Genomic DNA, 19,498 nt, shown 5'->3' on the forward strand with positions numbered 1-19,498 from the left:
TTTTTTTGCCTCAGTCTTCACAGACAAGGTCAGCTCCCAGACTGCTGCACTGGGCAGCACAGTATGGGGAGGAGGTAAGCAGCCCTCATTGGTGAAAGAACAGGTTAAGGACTATTTAGAAAAGTTGGACATGCACAAGTCCATGGGGCCGGATCTAATGCACCCGAGAGTGCTGAGGAAGTTGGCTGATGTGATTGCAGAGCCATTGGCCACTATCTTTGAAAACTCGTGACAATCAGGTCCCGGACAATTGGAAGAAGGCAAGTATAGTGCCTATCTTTAAAAAAAAAAAAAAAAGGAGAATCCGGGGAACTACAGACCAGTCAGTCTCACCTAAGTCCCTGGAAAAATCATGGAGCAGGTCCTCGAGGAATCCATTTTGAAGCACTTGGAGGCAAGAAAGGTGATCAGGAACAGTCAACAGGGATTCACCAAGGGCAAGTCATGGCAGACCAACCTGATTGCCTTCTATGAGATAACTGGTTCTGTGGATATGGGGAAAGTGGTGGACGTGATATATCTTGACTTTAGCAAAGCTTTTGATACGGTCTCCCACAGTATTCTTGCCAGTAAGTTTAAAAAGTATGGATTGGATGAATGGACTATAAGGTGGATAGAAAGCTGGATAGATTGTCAGGCTCAATGGATAGTGATCAACGGCTCAATGTCTATTTGGCAGCCAGTATCAAGCGGAGTGCCCCAGGGGTCTGTCCTGGTGTCACGTTATTGACTTAAACTGGGACCATATAGAACATGGTTGCAACCAAAGTCCTGTAATGGCACCAAATCTTGTATAAAGGGGGTCAAATGAGGTGTCTAAGGTTATGGTTTGCTGCTTATGATTATGCTATCTATATGTGTGCATCAATTTTGTAGTTGAAGTTATGAATATTGGCTCTATACTGTCTGTATTTCAAAATTATGCTATGCTTCTGGGAGACATCCCAGACAAGTTGGTGTTAGCTCTGCCTAGCCTGCTTGATGGCCCATTAAGGACCATCAGCTATACAACTGACCCATTGAAAGAAGGCAGATAAGCCTTGTAACTCAGCAAAGTATGCAGGGACCTGCCCATGTGATGCAGACTCCATTTTGCTGTAATTTTCCACAGTAAGAACAAAGAGGTGTTCTTACACCTGGAAAAGACTATAAAAGACTGATGCCTCATCTCCATCTTGTCTTCAATCCTGCTTCATACCTCTGGAGGGACTTTGCTACAAATGGAAGCTCTACACAAAGGACTAAATCACCCATCCCAACTGGGGATGTACTCCAGAGACTTGATTTAAACCTGCAGTTTATTTCATCCCTGCTTCAAGCCTGAACCAAAAACTTCGCCATTACTGTATGTAATTGAGAGCTAGAATTGGTTAAATGGAATCATCTATATATTTTTCCTTTTATGAATAAACCTTTAGATTCTGAAGGATTGGCAACAGCTTGATTTGTGGATAAGATCTGATTTGTATATCGACCTGGGTCTGGGGATTGGTTCTTTGGGATCGAGAGAACCTTTTTTCTTTTACTGGGGTATTGGTTTTCATATCCATTTGTCCCCATAACAAGTGGCACTGGTAGGGATACTGGGAAACTGGAGTGTCTAAGGGAATTGCTTTTGTGACTTGTGGTTAGCCAGTGGGATGAGACAAAAGTCCTCTTTGTCTGGCTGGTTTGGTTTGCCTTAGAGGTGAAAAAACCCCAGCCTTGGGCTGTAATTGCCCTGTTTTAAGCGATTTGTCCTGAATTGGCACTCTCAGTTGGGTCCCGCCAGAACCAGCATTGTTACACCTGGGGCCAGTTTTATTCAACATCTTCATTAATGATCTAGATGATGAGATGGATTGCACCCTCAGAAAGTTCACAGATGACACTAAATTGGGGGGAGAGGTAGATACGCTGGAGGGTAGGGATAGGGTCCAGAGTGACCTAGACAAATTGGAGGATTGGGCCAAAAGAAATCTGATGAGGTTCAACAAGGACAAGTGCAGAGTCCTGCACTTAGGACAGAAGAATCCCATGCACTGCTACAGGCTGGGACCGACTGGCTAAGCGGCAGTTCTGCAGAAAAGGACCTGGGGATTACAGTGGATAAGAAGCTGGATATCAGTCAACAGTGTGCCTTTGTTGCCAAGAAGGTTAATGGCATAGTAGGAGCCTTACCAGCAGATAGAGGGAAGTGATTATTCCCGTCTATTTGGAAGTGGTGAGGCCACATCTGGAGTATTGTGTCCAGTTTTGGGTCCCCCCACTACAAAAAGGATGTGGACAAATTGGAGAGAGTCCAGCGGATGGCAACAAAAATGATAAGAGGGCTGGGGCACATTACTTATGAGGAGAGGCTGAGGGAACTGGGGTTCTTTAGTCCACAGAAGAGAAGAATGAGGGGGGATTTGATAGCAGTCTTCAACTACCTGAAGGGGGGTTCCAAAGAGGATGAAGCTAGGCTGTTCTCAGTGGTGGCAGATGACAAAACAAGGACAAATGGTCTCAAGTTGCAGGGGGGGAGGTCTAGGTTGGATATTAGGAAAAACTATTTCACTACCAGGGTGGTGAAGCACTGGAATGGGTTACCTAGGGAGGCAGTGGAATCTCCATCCTTAGACGTTTTTAAGGCCCAGCTTGACAAAGCCCTGGCTGGGATGATTTAGTTGGGGTTGGTCCTACTTTGAGCAGGGGATTGGACTAGATGACCACCCGAGGTCTCTTCCAATCCTAATCTTCTATGATTCTATTATTCTTAGACTTTGAACTGCACAGCTTTTCACATGCACTACTCTCACCAGGGCCGGTGCAAGGAAGTTTCGCGCCCTAGGCAAAATTTCCACCTTGCGCCCCACCCCCCCCCCCCCCGGCCCCCCCCCCCCCCCCCCCCCCCCCCCTGCAGCAGCTCCCCACCCCGGGGAGCCGTGCGGCAGCTCCCCACCCCAGCTCACCTCTGCTCCGCCTCCTCCCCGAGCACACCACCCTCGCTCTAATTCTCCTCCCAGGCTTGCGGCGCCAAACGGCTGATTGGCGCTGCAAGCCTGGGAGGCGGGAGAAGTGGAGCGGCGACCATGCGCTCGGGGAGGAACACTGTAAAAAAAAATTGGGGGCACTGCTTTTTGGCACCCCCAAATCTTGGCGCCCTAGGCAACCGCCTAGTTCGCCTTAATGGTAGCACCGGCCCTGACTCTCACCTCTAAAGCAGCAAGAAGAGACCTGTACTCAGACTCCTTTGCATCTGCTTTCAGCCTTGAGTAAATATTTGCTTTCCTGATCAGTCATCCTGTCTCTTGGACTCTTGACTTAAGCTACCCCATCTCTGAGCCTAAAAAAAAAGTCAGGATTTCTTGGCCTTGCGTATTGGCCACCGCTGTGAACAGTCTCTCCTGGTCAGGCAGCATCTGGTCTTTGACATCTTATTCAGGTTTACTGTCTTTCAAAGCTTTCAGTATTTTAAACATTGTCTGCCCATCTAAATGTTGGCATTGCACTCTTACCTGTTGGGCTTCTTGAGTGCTAACACAAAGTTTCTCCTGAGTAAGGCTCCATTCCCTTTCAAACACTTTAATCCAAGACCTGACTAAATAATTTCCCTCACTACTTGCTACTAGCCCAACCTACATGTCAGATAGTTGATCGGCTTGCTTCCCTTGCTCAAATAATTTTCCCAGGAAAACCTACATTTGCATCTGCAAACTGGATAACTGCTTCACCATCTCATTTGCATTCTTGCCCCACATGCTCCCTGGGACTCTGGGAACTTTGGGACCTAGGCTGATCTTGCCCCCAAGCTTCCTCAGCCTGGGGCCCTTTCTTCCTTTCCCGGCAAGTGCTGGGACCATCAAGCCCTTCAAACTTCTGATGTTCTTCTGCCCTGTGGCTACAAGAAAAATCAGTGTATCCCCGATAAATCAGAGTGGGGGGAGGGTGAACCCTCTGGTCAAGCTCTAGCCCTGGCTTCTATACTGTGAGTTTCCTGTTACACAACTTAATGCATCCCCATTGGGAGGTCCCCTCTGTTTACAGTTCAAAGTTCTTGCCAGGCAATGTCTCTTTACATGCCCCAGTTCGCCACATTTCAAGCACATTAACCCTAGGACAATCACTCTTCTTGGCCACAAACTGTTTTGTGTCAGTCTCTTTAAGAGACATCAGGGTCTCTTGCTTCTGAGACTAGACATCCTTTGTGACCCAGCCCTTTCTGGGTGCGCCACAGTACTCTGCATCAGCCAGTAATCTCCCTTGTTACTCCAGGGGCAAACCCAACTTGCATGCCCCCTCTTGCCCACAGTACTTGCACCCCCTTAGCAGGACCATCTGACTTCTTTCCCTTCAGCGTCTGTGACAGACTACATGGACTGCTGGGCTCCCCGCCAAGCCTGTGACAAGTGCTCCTTGAGTTGTCACTGCTGCTCCTTCTGCAGATCCAGAATATACGATATTTTTCACTCAAGATGAGTGTAAGCATCGCTCCGTGTTATCATTCCTACATGATGGGAGGGGGCCTCATACCCCACTTCTAGTACCATACCATAACAAGGGCCCTCATCCTAGAGTATCCCCTGGCAGCCCAGTGCAGCCCCACCATTGTGTCTCTGCCTCAGTTTCCCTGAGTGAAGGTTTTATGAAGTCCAATGAGATGCATATATTCAACATCACCCCTTCAGGGGCCTAGTTTATTCAACCCCAAAGGTGGAATACCACACAAACAAGTCTCCACTTCAGCATCTCTAGTAGGTAGGTGCAAGGGCTGAGCCAGCATTAGTCTGTCAACCTAGTTATGTCCCACGTCCCTTACTAGTAAGGCCTTCATGACCTGGAACCCTTTTCTAGAGTCCAGGGCCTCTTCTTACTAACTGGGGGAGGGTCTCTTCTCCTGGATCAAGGCCAAACTGCAAAGACCTTTCCTCAGGACAACATCTAATTTCTCTTTTCCAGGGCTTCTGCCTGTTGAAGTCTTTCACGGGAGCCAGGTTTCTCTGAGCCTAATCATTCATAGTCCTTCCTTCCAGAAACTCTCCCACTGAAGAACATTCTCCCTGGGTTTCCTTCATTGGATTCCCATCCCCTCTGGGAATTGCTTTCTTTATCACGCCCAGGTGCTTCACTGCCTAATTAAATGCCTTCCAATTACTCAGTAAGCCAGATGAACCTGAGTTGCCTCATCCACCCTAGTGCAGCCTGTCAGAGGTAAGCCAAGCCCCTGACTCCTTCTGAGGGCCAGATACACTCATATAGCTTATTCCCAAAGTGGAAGGGGAATAATCTATACTGGTATAGATCATCTTCATATAAGTATAACTGTGTTCTGATTAGGTACCATACCAGTATAATGATTTAAGTGATATATTAAAAAAAAAAAAAAACCAACCTACACCCTGACAGCTATTCACATACAAAATCAGTGTGCAGATCACCTAAATAAGAACCTCCATTAGGCATCCTGCCAATCCCTTACATATTAATAGTTACTTACCAATTCACAGCATTGTTTACCATAAAAAGTGATTCCACTGAAGTCTGATTCCAATGTAGTTACTTCCATAGTGCATGTCCCTGGGGAGAAATAAAGCCAGAAATGCATTAGAAAAAAAACCCTCAATTTGTATATTCCTCTGAGAATGCTTAGAATGTCTGCAAAATTAAGTTATAACCTAATGTGAGGGGAAACGATCCATTCAGCTGTGAATTTTAGCTTTCCACTCAGGATTGTATAGAAGTGAGGGGGGAGGGATAGCTCAGTGGTTTGAGCATTGGCCTGCTAAACCCAGAGTTGTGAGTTCAATCCTTGAGGGGGCCACTTAGGGATCTGAGGCAAAATCAGTACTTGGTCCTGCTACTGAAGGCAGGTGGCTGGACTCAATGACCTTTCAAGATCCCTTCCAGTTCTAGGAGATAAAATAATAAATTAATGGAGATATCCTAAATCCAGATAACCAGTGTTATTATTTGAGGAGTCCCAATCACAGACCAGGACTGTACAAACACAGAACAAACACAACCCCTGCGCCAAAGAGTAGTATAAAACTAGAGACAAGAGATGGATAGACCGATGGGGGAAAAACACAGGAAACCAAGGGACAATATTGGTCAGCATGATCATATGTGGACTCAGCACACCAGCAGCTTGTTGTCAAGATTTTTTGTAGGCTTCATGACTCGGGAAAGTTTTTCGCATTGGACCACAGAGAACAGTCAACTTCATAGAAATTTGTCTCTCCATGCCAAAACTGACCCAAAACACTTTCTTTGTAATTTGCGTTTTACAGCCTGTGCTTTCTTCACTGATCACAGACAACTATGAACACGAACACAAATTCATAAAAAGCTTTTGGTTTGGATCAAGAGCAAACTGTCCTGTGATCACTCTCTCAGGCCTTGGCTACACTTGCGAGTTACAGCGCTGTAAAGGCTCCCCCAGCGCTGTAACTCACTCACCGTGCACACTGGCAAGGCATTTGCAGCGCTGTATCTCCGTGGTTGCAGCGCTGCATGTACTCCACCTCTCCAAGAGGAATAGCGAGTATTGCGCTGCCGCTGCAGCGCTGCGGTGCCAGTGTGGCCGCCCAATGCGCTGTGAATGGCCTCCAGAATTATTCGGCAGTATCCCACAATGCCTGTTCTAGCCACTCTGGTCATCAGTTCAAACTCTACTGCCCTGGCCTCAGGTAACCAGCCATGTGACCGACCCTTTACATTCTCCGGGAATTTAAAAAATCCCCTTCCTGTTTGCTCAGCCCGGCGTGGTGTGGAGTGCTATCAGCGAATCTTTCCAGGTGACCAGGCCTCCACGCGCCAAGCGAGCCCCAGCATGGAGCAATGGCGAGTTGCTGGACCTCATCAGTGTTTGGGGGGAGGAAGCTGTACAGTCCCAGCTGCGCTCCAGCCGTAGGAATTACGATACCTTCGGGAAGGTATCAAAGGACATGATGGAAAGGGGCCATGACCAGGACGCCCTGCAGTGCAGGATTAAAGTGAAGGAGCTGCGCAGTGCCTACCGCAAAGCCCGCGACACAAACGGCTGCTCGGGTGCTCCCCCCGCGACCTGCCGATTCTACAAAGAGCTGGATGCGATACTTGGGGTTAACCCCACCTCCACTCCGAGCACCACCATGGACACTTCAGAGCCGGTGTGGGGTGGGGGGAGGAGGAAAACGGGAGTGATGGTGGTGGGCCAGATGGAGACACCCCGGAATCCCTGGAGCCATGCAGCCAGGAGCTCTTCTCGAGCCAGGAGGAAGGTAGCCGGTCGCAGCGGCCGGTACTTGGTGGAGGACAAACAGAAAAGTAGGTTCCCGGTAAGCGGGTTTTTGGGGGAGGGGGGGAGGAATTTTTTCGGCGCGAGCTCTTTGGGAGAGGAGGGTTAGGCATGCATGCCTAGATGCGGAATAGTGCATTGATGTGGTTTATCACATCGCGGTAATCAGCCTCGGTAATCTCCTCGAATGTCTCATCCAGATCGTGTGCAATGCACTTGCGCAGGTTTATCGGGAAAGCCACCGTGATCCTTGTCCCAGCCAGGCTAACGTGTCCGCGCCACTGTGCCGCGGGGACCATTGCTGCACCCAGGCAAGCTGCATATGGGCCAGGGCGGAAGCTGCATTGCAGTAGAAGACCCTCCCTTGCTTCCCAGGTCACCCTCAGCAGCGAGATATCGTCCAGGACGAACTCCTGTGGAAAATGTTGGGACAGTGTTCAGTGTAGGTGCCCCCTGAAGCTGTTGGCTCTCCCCAAGGCACAGAAACCCAGAGGACAGTGCAGGCTTAAAACAATCAGTCCCCCTTACTCACCATTTTGAGGCTCCCGTGGGATGCGTGTGCTCTGTTTCGGACGGGAAAATTATGCTAATGTGTAGACCCTGTGTGTTTTCTACTCCTTAAGTGCGGGGGGAATCATTACTCTGTCTGGTATAAACAATGCTGCCTCTGTTAAATGTTTCATTTTGCCTATACAGCTGCATCAACCTTGAGACTTCAGCCGTCCCTCTTATCGCCTGCTCAGAGACTTCAAAGACTCAGGAAGAGACCGCGAAAAAGCAAAGAAGACATGCTGCAAGAAGTGATGCGGCAATCTATTAAAGAGAATGAGAAAGCAAAGGACTGGAGGGAGAGAGAAAGCAGGATCCGGCAGGAAAACGCAGCGCACCGGCAGCAAAGCACTGATAGGCTCATAAGCATCCTGGAGCGCCAAGCAGATGCTATCCAGGAGCTGGTAGCCATGCAGAAAGAGGAGCAGTACCGCAAACGCAAATGCCACCCCCCCTACAGCCCTTGTCCCAAAACTCTTTCCGTTGTGCCCCACTGTCACCTCCAACCCACTTTCCCCAACTTCCGTGTTCTTCACGCCACCCACTGCCTCCAACACCAGTATCTTCACCACCCAGCCCTGAAAACCACTCAACCCCCATCACCATGCAGTATAGCTGTCCTGAAGTGCAGCACTCACTGCACAGCACACCAGACAGGACATACGCGAATCTGTGATTGTACTGTTCCCCACTCCACCGCCTTGTTTCTTTTCAATAAATAATTTTTTTTTCTTTTCAATAAATGGATTGTTTGGCTTTGAAAACATTCTTTATTATTGCATAAAGTAAAAGACTCCTTAGCCCAGGAAATAAACAGGCACTGCAAGTCTGCTTGTCTGCTTTGCTGAAACTGATTCCTAAAGATTGGAATTACTGCACTTCACTCCCGTGCAGGACACCAGATATCACTGCTGGTTTTCAGCCTCAAATTGCTCCCTCAAGGCATCCCTAATCCTTGCAGCCCCGCACTGGGCCACTGTAATAGCCCTGCTCTCTGGCTGTGCAAATTCAGCCTCCAGATGTTGAACCTCAGAGGTCCATGCCTGAGTGAAGCTTTCACCCTTCCCTTCACAAATATTATGGAGGGCACAGCACGCAGATACAACCGCGGGGATGCTGTTTTCAGCCAAGTCCAGCTTCCCATACAGAGATCGCCAGCGGCCCTTTAAACGGCCAAAGGCACACTCCACAGTCATTCAGCACCGGCTCAGCCTGTAGTTGAACCGTTCCTTGATGCTGTCAAGGCTCCCTGTGTAGGGTTTCATGAGCCACGGCATTAACGGGTAAGCAGGATCTCCAAGGATCACAATGGGCATTTCAACTTCCCCTACCGTGATCTTCCGCTCTGGGAAAAAAGTCCCAGCCTGCATCTTCCTGAACAGCCAAGTGTTCCGAAAGATGCGTGCGTCATGCACCTTTCCGGGCCAGCCTGTGTTAATGTCAATGAAACGCCCACGGTGATCCACAAGCGCCTGGAGAACCATAGAGAAATACCCCTGCCGATTAACGTACTCGGATCCTAGGTGGGGTGGTGCCAGAATAGGAATGTGCATCCCATCTATCGCCCCTCCACAGTTAGGGAACCCCATTTGTGCAAAGCCATCCACTATTTCTTGCACGTTACCCAGAGTCACTGTTCTTCTGAGTAGGATGCGATTAATGGCCTTGCAAACTTGCATCAACACGATTCCAGCGGTCAACTTTCCCACTCCAAACTGGTTTGCGACCGACCGGTAGCTGTCTGGAGTTGCCAGCTTCCAGATTGCAATAGCCACCCGCTTCTCCACTGGCAGGGCAGCTCTCAATCTCGTGTCCTTGCGCCGCTGGGTGGGGGCAAGCTCCTCACACAGTCCCATGAAAGTGGCTTTTCTCATCCGAAAGTTCTGCAGCCACTGCTCGTCATTCCAGACTTCCATGACGATGTGATCCCACCACTCGGTGCTTATTTCCCGAGCCCAAAAACGGCATTCCCCGGTGCTGAGCATGTCCGTGAATGCCACAACCAATTTCGTGTCGTACGTGTTACGCAGCGCGATAGCATCGTCGGACTCCTCACCCTCACTCTCACTTTGGATCTTAAGGAATAGTTCGACACCCAAACGTGACGTGCTGACGAGACTCATCAGCATACGCCTCAGCAGTTCGGGCTCCATTTCCCGCAGACAGATCGCGCTGCACAGAAACCGTTGAAAGATGGCGCCAAAGGTGGACGGAAACAAAGGGATTTCTGGGATGCGAAGCGATGCATCACGGGGCGTTGGGACAGGACCCAGAATCCCCCGCACCCACGCCCCCTTCCCACAATTCACGGCGCCAGAATGGGAAAAGGTGCTCTGTGGGATAGCTGCCCATAATGCACCGCTCCCAATAGCGCTGCAATTGCCGCAAATGTGGCCACGACAGTGCGCTGGGCAGCTGTCAGTGTGGACAGACTGCAGCGCTTTCCCTACTCAGCTGCATGAAGTCAGGTTTAACTCACAGTGCTGTACATCTGCAAGTGTAGCCAAGGCCTCAGTCTCTCCATGGGCACTTCTTCCAAGTAGCAAGCCTCTACCTGCACTTCTCCCAGAGCAGAACCCCACAATTCACACTACTTTAGACAGGATCACTTTAGACAGGCTACAACATCCCTCATTTACCAGTCATGTATAGCTCAGCTTGTGCAACTGGGTTTAACTAGACTCCTCTTTGGGAGCTTGCGGCTAATATGAAATGCAGGACACGTTCTTCAAAAACGAGTAAATTATTCATTGACAGAAACATAACAAGGAGAGAGAATAGGGTTTTAAATAAAAAAGCCTATACATATATTTCCTACCTAAACCCAGCCCACCCTTGCCTGTTTATGGAAGTTCTGCTTAAGCCCAGTACCCCAAGCTTGGCCAGGGTGAGACAGGTTGCCCCCTGTAACTGCTGCCTTCCTGATAGGCTGAGCTCTCCAGTCCGCAAGTCTCTCACCTCAGCTCCCTGGTTCAATTTTATCCATTCCAGAGACTCCTTGTGTTCAGGATTCCCAAGTTCCTTTGTCTGACTTGGCAACCTGGTCCAGACGGATTTGGGTGTTTCCCCGCAGGGGCGCTTACCTGTAGTCTTTATCATACAGTAGATCCCAGGCATTGTCTATTTCAGTACGGGGCAATTAAAGCAGTCTGCAGTCATGTCTCGGCTCTTGTGACCCAAAGCTAACTAGGGCTGATCGTAACACTTACAGAACTAACCCGTCAACCCCATTTCACATGACACAGGTACACGTTAGTGCAGACAACGCCAGTTCTTCACGGCGGTCAGTCACCACAGGGACGGGCGCTCGCTCGCTCGCCCGCCCGCCCGCCCCTGAAGCGCGGAGGCTGGTGAAGCCCGGGGCTCGGAGGGCGGGCGAAGGCCGGGGCCCGGGCCCCTGTTCGCGGGGGGCTGGACGCCGCCTCGCGTGACACTTAGTTCACTTCGCCCAAGTTTTCGCGAACGGGGGCGCCGGAAGCTCCTCGGGCCAACCCAGCAGCGACCCAGAGCCCGGGCAGCCTCTCCCCGCGACCGGACGCGGCCTGGCCCCGCCGCAGGGGCTCTGGGGTGTGCCAGGGGCGCGAGCGGGACTCGCCGGAGCCCGGGCGGATGGGGACTGCGGGCTCCTGTTCCCTCCTCACTGGGGCACCCCTGGCAGACAGCACCACGCGGCGGGGGAGCCGAGGGCGCCCCGTGACCCCCCCCCCCCCCCGGGGGCACCGGGGTTCCCGGGGCCAACCCCCCCCCCCCCCCCCCGCCACGTGGAGAGGAGGCGGAGGCAGCGCGAGCCCAGAAACGATCGTTCAACCGACACCCCAAGCGCACCCCTTACAACGCTCCCTCACTCACCAGGCCGGGCGAGCCCCGAGAGCAGCGATACCGCCCGCTTCCTGCTCAGCCGCACAGCCCGGCGCCACGGCCAACGAGCGGAACCTCAGGCTAAACAGCCACTTCCCCGCCCCCCTTCCTCCCAGACCTTCTATTGGCTGCCTGCCTTCTGACGTCAGGGATTTTAGAAAGGGGAACGGGCTCCTCGGGACCTTGCGTTTCCTGAGCGAGAGGAAGAGACACACGTCGATGGCGCCTTACGCTTGCTGGTAGAGACCGGGAAAGCGGGTCCGACGGCTTCTTGTAACGTCATGCGCAGGCGACAACTTCGCCGCTCACGCGTGTCTGTCGTTTCACCACGCATGCGCGCAGAAAGAAGTTGCGTTGCGCTCTGGATGTGTCCTGGACGGCTGGGCTGGGCGCTCCTCCCCATTCCTTTCTCTCGCTCGCTCACTGGCCTGGGGAGTCCCGGGCCGCACGCGGAGCAGGCCGGGGGGAGGTGAGAGAGGGGGATGGGCAGAGCGGGAGAACCGGAGGCGCCGCCCCGGCCCGGTGCTGCTGCTTCCCCCCGGGGTGTCAAATGGCCGCACTGAGCGCGGCGCGGGCGGCAGTTTTCACGGGGGTGGGAGGAGACGCCCAAGTCCTGAGGACCTTGCAGCCTCCAGGACACCGAGAGCCTCCGGCGCCCGCGCCGCGGCGTGGGGGCGAATGTGGCTCCCGGCCCTCTGCAGCGCCGCTGCTGCCCGCTTCCCCGCCCCCCCGCGGGAGGCACCGGGGTCTTGGCGCTGGCCGCGGCGAAGCGCCCCGGGGCAGGGGATGGGACGAAGGTCCCGGTGTCGCTGGATTTACTCGAGGGCCTACCTAGTTCACAGCCCGTCTCCGCATTGATGGCGAGGAGGGTCGTGGCTGGTCCGAAAGGTGCCGGGGGTTGGCACCCACGGGCCGTACTTTGCCCGCGCTGCCCCGGAGTGGAGTGAGGCGTCTTTTGGGTGCCCAACTCCGCTGCAAGGAAAACCGGGTTCCGCACGGGTCTTCGCCCCGGCAGGGGCAGCCTCTGCCCAACAACGTGCTTGGTGCTGAGATGAGCAGGAAATACTGCTTCTTTCAAGCCCTGTCGTCTTGTCTATGGCAGCAATTACTAATCCAGTTAGACTGCAGGTTCCCCTGCTAGGAGCCGTGGCAACAGGTAGCACTAGTAGTATGGGTCTACCCACATTGCACCAGGAACCACACTACTTGATTCCCATTCCCCACAGCCACATCGAAGATGAAAGTGAGAGGAATAGCATATTCACGGGTTTCTCAGCATCTTCGAAACCTATACAAAATCCCTATTGTAGAGTTGCCAGGCATTCGGTTTTCAACCGGAACGGTCGTAAAGGAACCCTGGTGGCTCCGGTCAGCATTGCTGATGAGCTGCTAAAAATCCGGTTGGCAGTGCAGCGGGACTAAGTCAGGCTCCCTGATTCAGCACGGCTTCCGGAAGTGGCCGGCGTGTGGCTCCTATGTGCAGGGGCAGCCACGGGGGCTCCGCGTGCTAGCCCTGCCCCGAGCGCCGGCTCTGCAGCTCCAATTAGCCAGGAACCATGGCCAACGGGAGCTGTGGGGGCGGCAGCTGCGGGCAGCGCACAGAACCCCTGTGGCCACCCCTGCACCTAGGAGCCGGATATGCTTGCTTGCGGGAGCCACCTGAGATAAGCGCTGCCCCTCACCCCCTTCCTCACCCCAACCCTCTGCACCAGGTCAGAACCCCCTCCTTGACCCCAAATCCCTCATACCCAGCCCCACCCCAGAGCCCACACCTCCAGCCGGAGCCTGCACCCCAACCCCCTGTCCCAGCCTGGTGAAAATGAGTGAGGGTGGGGGAGAGGGAATGGAGTGAGCGTGGGAGGAGCCTCGGAGAAGGGGCGGGGCAATGTTCTGTTTTGTGCAATTAGAAAATTGGCAACACTATCCTAAGGTGATGTGTAGCTAATAGCTTCTTGTAATTAATTTCTTTCTCTCAGTTAAAAAGAAGAGACTAACATGGTTGAAAACTCTCCAGCCCCATTGCCTGAAAGAGCAATATATGGGTTTGTTCTTTTCTTAGGCTCCCAGTTTGGCTTTAGTAAGTATGTTTGCTTTCTGAGTAAAGTGCTACATGTATTTGCTGTATTAAGAGGCAGAAATGAATACTGTACAATAGTGCCTCTAGTAAGATGTAGCAGTTTTAAAAAAGATTAACTCTGTGTTAATACTTCTCAAGTAATAAAAATGATATTAGTTGTAAAGAAGGACTGAACTATTATTTGCAGTGTTGTAGCTGTGTTGGGCCCAGGATATTAGAGAGACAAAGTGGGTGAGGTAATATCTTTTATTGGACCAACTTCTGTTGGTGAGAGAGACAAGCTTTTGAGTTTACACCGGGCTCTAATGCTTTTCTCTCACCAAGCTCAGAAGCTTGTCTCTCTCACCAACAGAAGTTGGTCCAATAAAAGTTATTACCTCCCAAGCTTGTTTCTCTGAACTGTTGTTAATTTTGCAACTTTATGGGGTAATCCAAGTCTTGTCAGTTCTCCCTTGTATTATTCTTTTGGATTTTGTTCTCCCTGATACTGCTGCTGGTGGCCACATAGCTGAGTGTGCTGAGGGAACAGCTATATTTCAGGGAGTTAATTGAAAATCTTTCTAGTAGGCTGAGTGTACAGCATATCATGTGTACACAGTTGGCACTTTGTGACCTGTGTAGAAGTCAAAGATGCAAAACACAAATTCTGAAAATGGGGACTGATACTCAAAGGATAAAGGCTGATGAAAATCACATCAGTTTCACTGTGCTGCTGCTTTCAGCAATGATGAGCCACAACAGAGCAAGGTGCTGGAGATACTCACTTGATAAGAAGTGGAGTAAAGAGCCCATACTCCCTTGCAGCAAGTGTAAGGCTTTTGGGTGGGGAAAACTAAATAGAGAAGGTATGCTCCTTCTCTTCCAACAGTTAGAGGATAGTTTAGGGACTTCAGATTTAGCATATCAAAGACAGAGATGAAAAATGGAGCACCAGATATTTCAGGGACAGAAAAGCACCTGGCTGTAAGAATCCCAGAACCCTTCCCATTTCAAGCAGCTCAGCAAGGATGGAGCTAAGGAGGGCTCCACTCCAAGGGTGTTCCCGAGACTCTACTCTGGGATTCCATCTTCTGTATCCTCTTGCTAGTAACTGTTCTGTTGTTCTAAGAGGTTGTAAAACCTTAACTTTTGAGCCAAAACTGACCTTACTGTTCCTCTTAAGAGAAATATTTTTGAATTAATACTTGCTTCATTGGCATTGAAATCAGTAATCTCAAATTTACTCCCATTCTAAATATATTTTCAGTAAAATATGCATTTTTAAAAACATTTCTTCCAGTACTAGGTTGTTGTAACTCTTGTTTCAGTTTTGTGACAGTTAGGACTAGTGACTCTGTTACTTTATCCTTCCCCACCAATTCCCCATTTATATGTTTACTCACTTGCCAGAATTCTAGTTTTTGAGCTCTCTGGGGCAAGAGCTGTCATTGTGTCTTTGTTTGTACAGTACCTAGTACAATGCTATCCTAATCCATATTTTGGGTCTTTACATTTTATCGTTTCTATTGTGATAGCCCCTTAAGTGGCATACTGTAGTAAAGAACTGAAGTATTTAAAAAAGAAAATCTCATTCAAGATGTGTGGAATTCTATTAAAATAATATTTGGTACTCCACAGATGTCTCATTTTGGGAGTTAATTGGTTTTGTTGGGGGTGGGGTGTTTAATGGCTAAATCCTGCTATCCTTGTGTAGTCAAATTACCCATTAACACAAAGGTGGGCAAACTACGGCCTGCGGGCCACATCCAGCCCGTGGGGCCCCTGAGCTCCTGGCCCCCGGCCTCTCCCCCGCTATTCCCACTCCCCTGCAGCCTCAGCTCACTGTACCGCCAGTGCAATGCTCTTGGCGGCAGGGCGATGAGCTCCTGGGGCAGCGCAGCCTGACCCGGTGCTCTGTGCTGTGCGGTGCATGGCTGGCTCTGTGCTGAGCCGGGTGGCGCAGCTGCAGCACCACCAGCCACCGGTGCTCCAAGCAGTGCGGTAAGGGAGCAGGGGGAGAGGGGGATGGATAGAGGGCAGGGGAGTTCGGGGTGGTGGTCAGGGGGTGGGGGTGTGGATAGGGGTCGGGGCAGTCAGAGGGTGGGGAACGGGTTGAATGGGGGCAAGGGTCGGGGGGGCAGTCGGGGGGGGTTGGATGGGGCGGGGGGGGCAGTCAGAGGACAGGGAGAAGGGGTGGTTGGATGGGGCAGGGGTCCCTGGGGCGCAGTCAGGAAGGAGAGGAGGGGTTGGATGGGGTGGCGCAGGGCAGTCAGGGCGGGGATTCCGGGGGGGGTCAGGGAACGGGGGGCGTTGGATGGGCCAGGAGTCCGGGGGGGCCATCACGGGGCCAAAAGGGGGAGTGGATAGGGGGTGGGGGCTGGGCCACGCCCCCCTCCCCTAACTGGCCCTCCATACAATTTCCAAAACCCGATGCGGCCCTCAGGCCAAAAAGTTTGCCTGCCCCTGCATTAACATCATTGCTAGTTTTGACTGCAGAATTAGACCCTTTGTGGTTTAGTGCTGTCATATAGTTCTACATACATAGTCATTTGTACATATTTCTGAAGACCTAGAGAAATACCTTGGACCAATGTTTTTAAAATACAAATGTTTAAAATTAATTTTAAATTAAATTTTTAACCTTTTTTAAAAATTGACAAATGATGCAAGGAATTCTTGTCTATTTTATTCTGGAATTAGAAAACAAATATGAAGAAGAGAATTAAAGTACCATCAGTTATAAAGTTTGCATCCCTATGGCATAGTTTGTGTTCACGGTAGCATTCTCTGCAGTATTTCAGTAGACCTATTTAGATGCTTTTTGGAATCCATAGAGAAAATTTTTATAATTTGTTTGTCTCCTCTGTAATGACGGTGCTAACTAGATCTAGAATTAATTTGTCTCTTAAAACAATGTAAACTGTACAATTATGATCAAAATATTAACTTTTACTCTTTTTGCACAGTGTTATACCTTGTATGGGCGTATGTTCCTGAATCTTGGTTATTCTCACTAGGACTAACATACTGGCCTCAAAAGTAGGTTAAATTCATTCACTGTTAAACATGTGGAAGAACAAACACATACCCAGAAAAATTGTGCCAGTGTCCTTTTACATTTAAAATATTTTACATTTAATCCAACTTGAAAAAGAAGATTTAATATGTTTCTCCTCACAAACAGCTACAGTATTTATGTAAAGTAATGTTTCACAAACAACAGTTTACTCTGAAAAATTATCAGCAAGCTAAAATGAAGTGCAGTACACCTGTCTGTTATGTTCTTAAAGTAATTTGGCAGCTTGGTTTAATTAAGTTTTTTTTCTGAAATATCATGGTAAATTTTATTAAATTAAATTGCCAAAAAAACTGTCTAATACATTTATTTGGCTATTATGCCATACTGGTCACAATGGGTCCTTAGTTAATGAACTGCATTTTCAGGGTCTTCTGTTTTTAGTGTGGTGGTCTTAGCTATAACTATTTTTTCTATCCACTTTATATTCATACACCTCTACCCTGATATAACGCGACCCGATATAACACGAATTCGGATATAACACGGTAAAGCAGCGCTGTGGGGGTGGGGGCTGCGCACTCCGGTGGATCAAAGCAAGTTTGATATAATGCGGTTTCACCTATAACGAGGTAAGATTTTTTTGGCTCCCGAGGACAGCGTTATATTGAGGTAGAGGTGTACTTGTTTCTACTTCTGTACTGTCTTGCTTGATTTAGAGCTGGAAATAATTTTTTACTAAAGACTTTCTTTTGCGAAATGTCATTTAAAAATAAATATTTTATTCTGCAGGTACTGGGCAGTTGCTTTGCCTGTATACCTTCTAGTTACTTTAGGAATTGGCTATATATTACTCTTTGGTATTAACATGATGAGTACTGCTCCACTCAACTCCATGCACACCATTACAGGTAGTTGATAATTTTCTTGTATAGTTCTTAAGCCTTCTACAAAAGTTATTGACAATCACTGTAAACATACTTGCTGGTATTACTAAACTAAACCAAATTCAAAACCTTGAATTTGCACCTATGTTTAATGTATTGGTGTATTATAGCTCAGTGGTTTGAGCATTGTCCTGCTAAACCCAAGGAGGTTGTGAGTTCAATTCTTGAGGGGGCCATTCAGGGATCTGGGGCAAAAATCTGTCTGGGGATTGGTCCTGCTTTGAGCAGGGGGTTGGACTAGATGACCTCCTGAGGTCCCTTCCAACCCTGATATTCTATGATTGCAGGACTGTTACAAACAATTATATATTTTGTTCAAACTTCATTTCAATACAATGTTATAACTACAAGTTTTGACTGTTTTATTTTTTTCCAAATGTATCTTCTTTAGGACAACCATTACAGTCTAGCATTTGCTACTCTTTCCCATGGATTTTATTTCTGCCCACTGATCCAGTTCTGAATACTTGAAATATAGGTGGCTTCCTCAATATTTTCCCATCTTTCTCAAGATGGTATTTCTTTTATTTGCTGATAACTGCTTTTCCTGAGCAAGAACATAGGAGAATTCAAAAATTACCCAGATCATTAGAATCTGAGGCCATGCTAAAGCTAAATTGTCCCAATTGACAGCACCATTTGGCCATGTCCATTCACTTCTAATGAAAACCAACAAAATTAATATTTAAGGCATGCTTCATTGACTTATTTTCACTTGCTTCCACTGAACTGTTCTTTGAAGTGGAAAGAGCCAAGTGTAGACTCTGCAGTAAAGATGGTGACTAGACTGATGACTTGATAGAAAGCTGCTGAGGTCAAGAACGAAAAGGGTCAGCAGCACACATCCACAGGCAGAATTTAGCCCCAAGTCTTTCTTGAATCAGCACTATGGAACTTGCTTTGCTAGAGGGAGCAGAATGTTAACATCTACTGTAGATAAACTGACAGTACCAACTAAATGTATTCGCTTTTCAGACATTTACAGCATCATTCTGGTTTACTAAAAGTGGGATGTTTCTCGAATTTCACTCTGTTAAACGTTGCATAGGATTTAGGTTGTAGCTGGATGTGATGTAAAATCAGAGCAGTATGCTTTTATGTTGATGAAGTGTAGGAGTCTAGCAACACTTCTAGCAGGAAAACAAAGCATTTCAGTTTATACCATCATTTTTAAATCATGGAATAGTGAAATGTCTTTTGTCATATTTCCTACAGATAACTTTGCAAAAAATCAGCAGCAGAAGAAATCTCAAGAAGAAGCAATCCCTGCATTGAGGGATATTCCCATTAGTGAAGTAAACCAAATGTTTTTCCTTGCTGACAAAGGCATTTGTAACAGAAATTAATTGGAACCAGACCCTGTTAGAATAAGACACTACAGTACTACAATAATTTTTAGAAACACAATGTAAGAAAAGTCAAAGGCTTGTCAGTGCTAAGAAATCTAACTCTTTCAACAACTGGAATAGATGAATTTGTATCTAAATTAAGCTGTGGTCCGCACTGGTTCACCTTGTGTGGCATAGAGTACTGAACCGGGACTCAGAAGATATGGGCTCTGTTCCCAGCTCTGCTACTAGTCTGCTGGGTGACCTTGAGCAAGTCACTTCACCACTCTGCTTTGGTTTCCCCATCTGTACTATGTATATGATACTGACCTTTATAAAGTGCTTTGAGATCTACTGATAAGTGTTATTTAAGAGCTACGTATTATTATTTATTATTAAACAAATTGATTGTTGAAATGGTTTTATTTCTTAATGTAGAGAGACCTACAGTATTAAACGACAAAATACTTCATTCTGGGAACTGAATTCTTCCATATACATTTG

General features: G+C 48.8%; 2 protein-coding genes across 3 annotated transcripts in view; one reads left to right on the plus strand and one right to left on the minus strand.

The window, feature by feature from the left end:
• Positions 1–5,533, minus strand: part of LOC112114737 (E3 ubiquitin-protein ligase TTC3) — a 142,970-nt gene extending 137,437 nt beyond the window's left edge. The window contains exon 1 of the mRNA XM_029911572.1: positions 5,459–5,533. Coding sequence (XP_029767432.1) covers positions 5,459–5,527 — 69 coding nt within the window. The 5' untranslated portion in view covers positions 5,528–5,533. The remainder of the gene's footprint in view (positions 1–5,458) is intronic.
• A 6,310-nt stretch (positions 5,534–11,843) lies between these two features.
• Positions 11,844–19,066, plus strand: LOC112114736 (phosphatidylinositol N-acetylglucosaminyltransferase subunit P). 2 transcript variants are annotated; one of them, XM_024211606.3, is made up of 5 exons: positions 11,844–11,886; positions 13,624–13,724; positions 16,670–16,742; positions 17,512–17,630; positions 18,882–19,066. In XM_024211606.3, exons 2-5 carry the CDS (start codon positions 13,643–13,645, stop codon positions 19,010–19,012), a joined length of 405 nt encoding a protein of 134 aa, XP_024067374.2. In that variant the 5' UTR covers positions 11,844–11,886; positions 13,624–13,642; the 3' UTR covers positions 19,013–19,066. The 2 variants fall into 2 exon arrangements, with proteins under 2 accessions (XP_024067374.2, XP_024067373.2); XM_024211605.3 differs by lacking the exon at positions 11,844–11,886 and adding an exon at positions 11,902–12,116.
• The last annotated feature ends 432 nt before the right edge of the window (positions 19,067–19,498 follow it).

This window comes from Terrapene carolina, unplaced genomic scaffold, assembly GCF_002925995.2.
Source record: "Terrapene carolina triunguis isolate 2854851 unplaced genomic scaffold, T_m_triunguis-2.0 Scaffold31, whole genome shotgun sequence".
In the NCBI taxonomy this organism is placed as follows: Eukaryota; Metazoa; Chordata; order Testudines; family Emydidae; genus Terrapene; species Terrapene triunguis.

Coding starts and splice junctions, on each gene's coding strand:
- LOC112114736 (XM_024211606.3), top strand. CDS start 13,643: ATGGTTGAAAACTCTCCAGCCCCATTGCCTGAAAGAGCAATATATGGG. Junction 13,725..16,669: donor AGGCTCCCAGTTTGGCTTTA/GTAAGTATGTTT, acceptor CTTTTTGCACAG/TGTTATACCTTGTATGGGCG. Junction 16,743..17,511: donor CTAACATACTGGCCTCAAAA/GTAGGTTAAATT, acceptor TTTATTCTGCAG/GTACTGGGCAGTTGCTTTGC.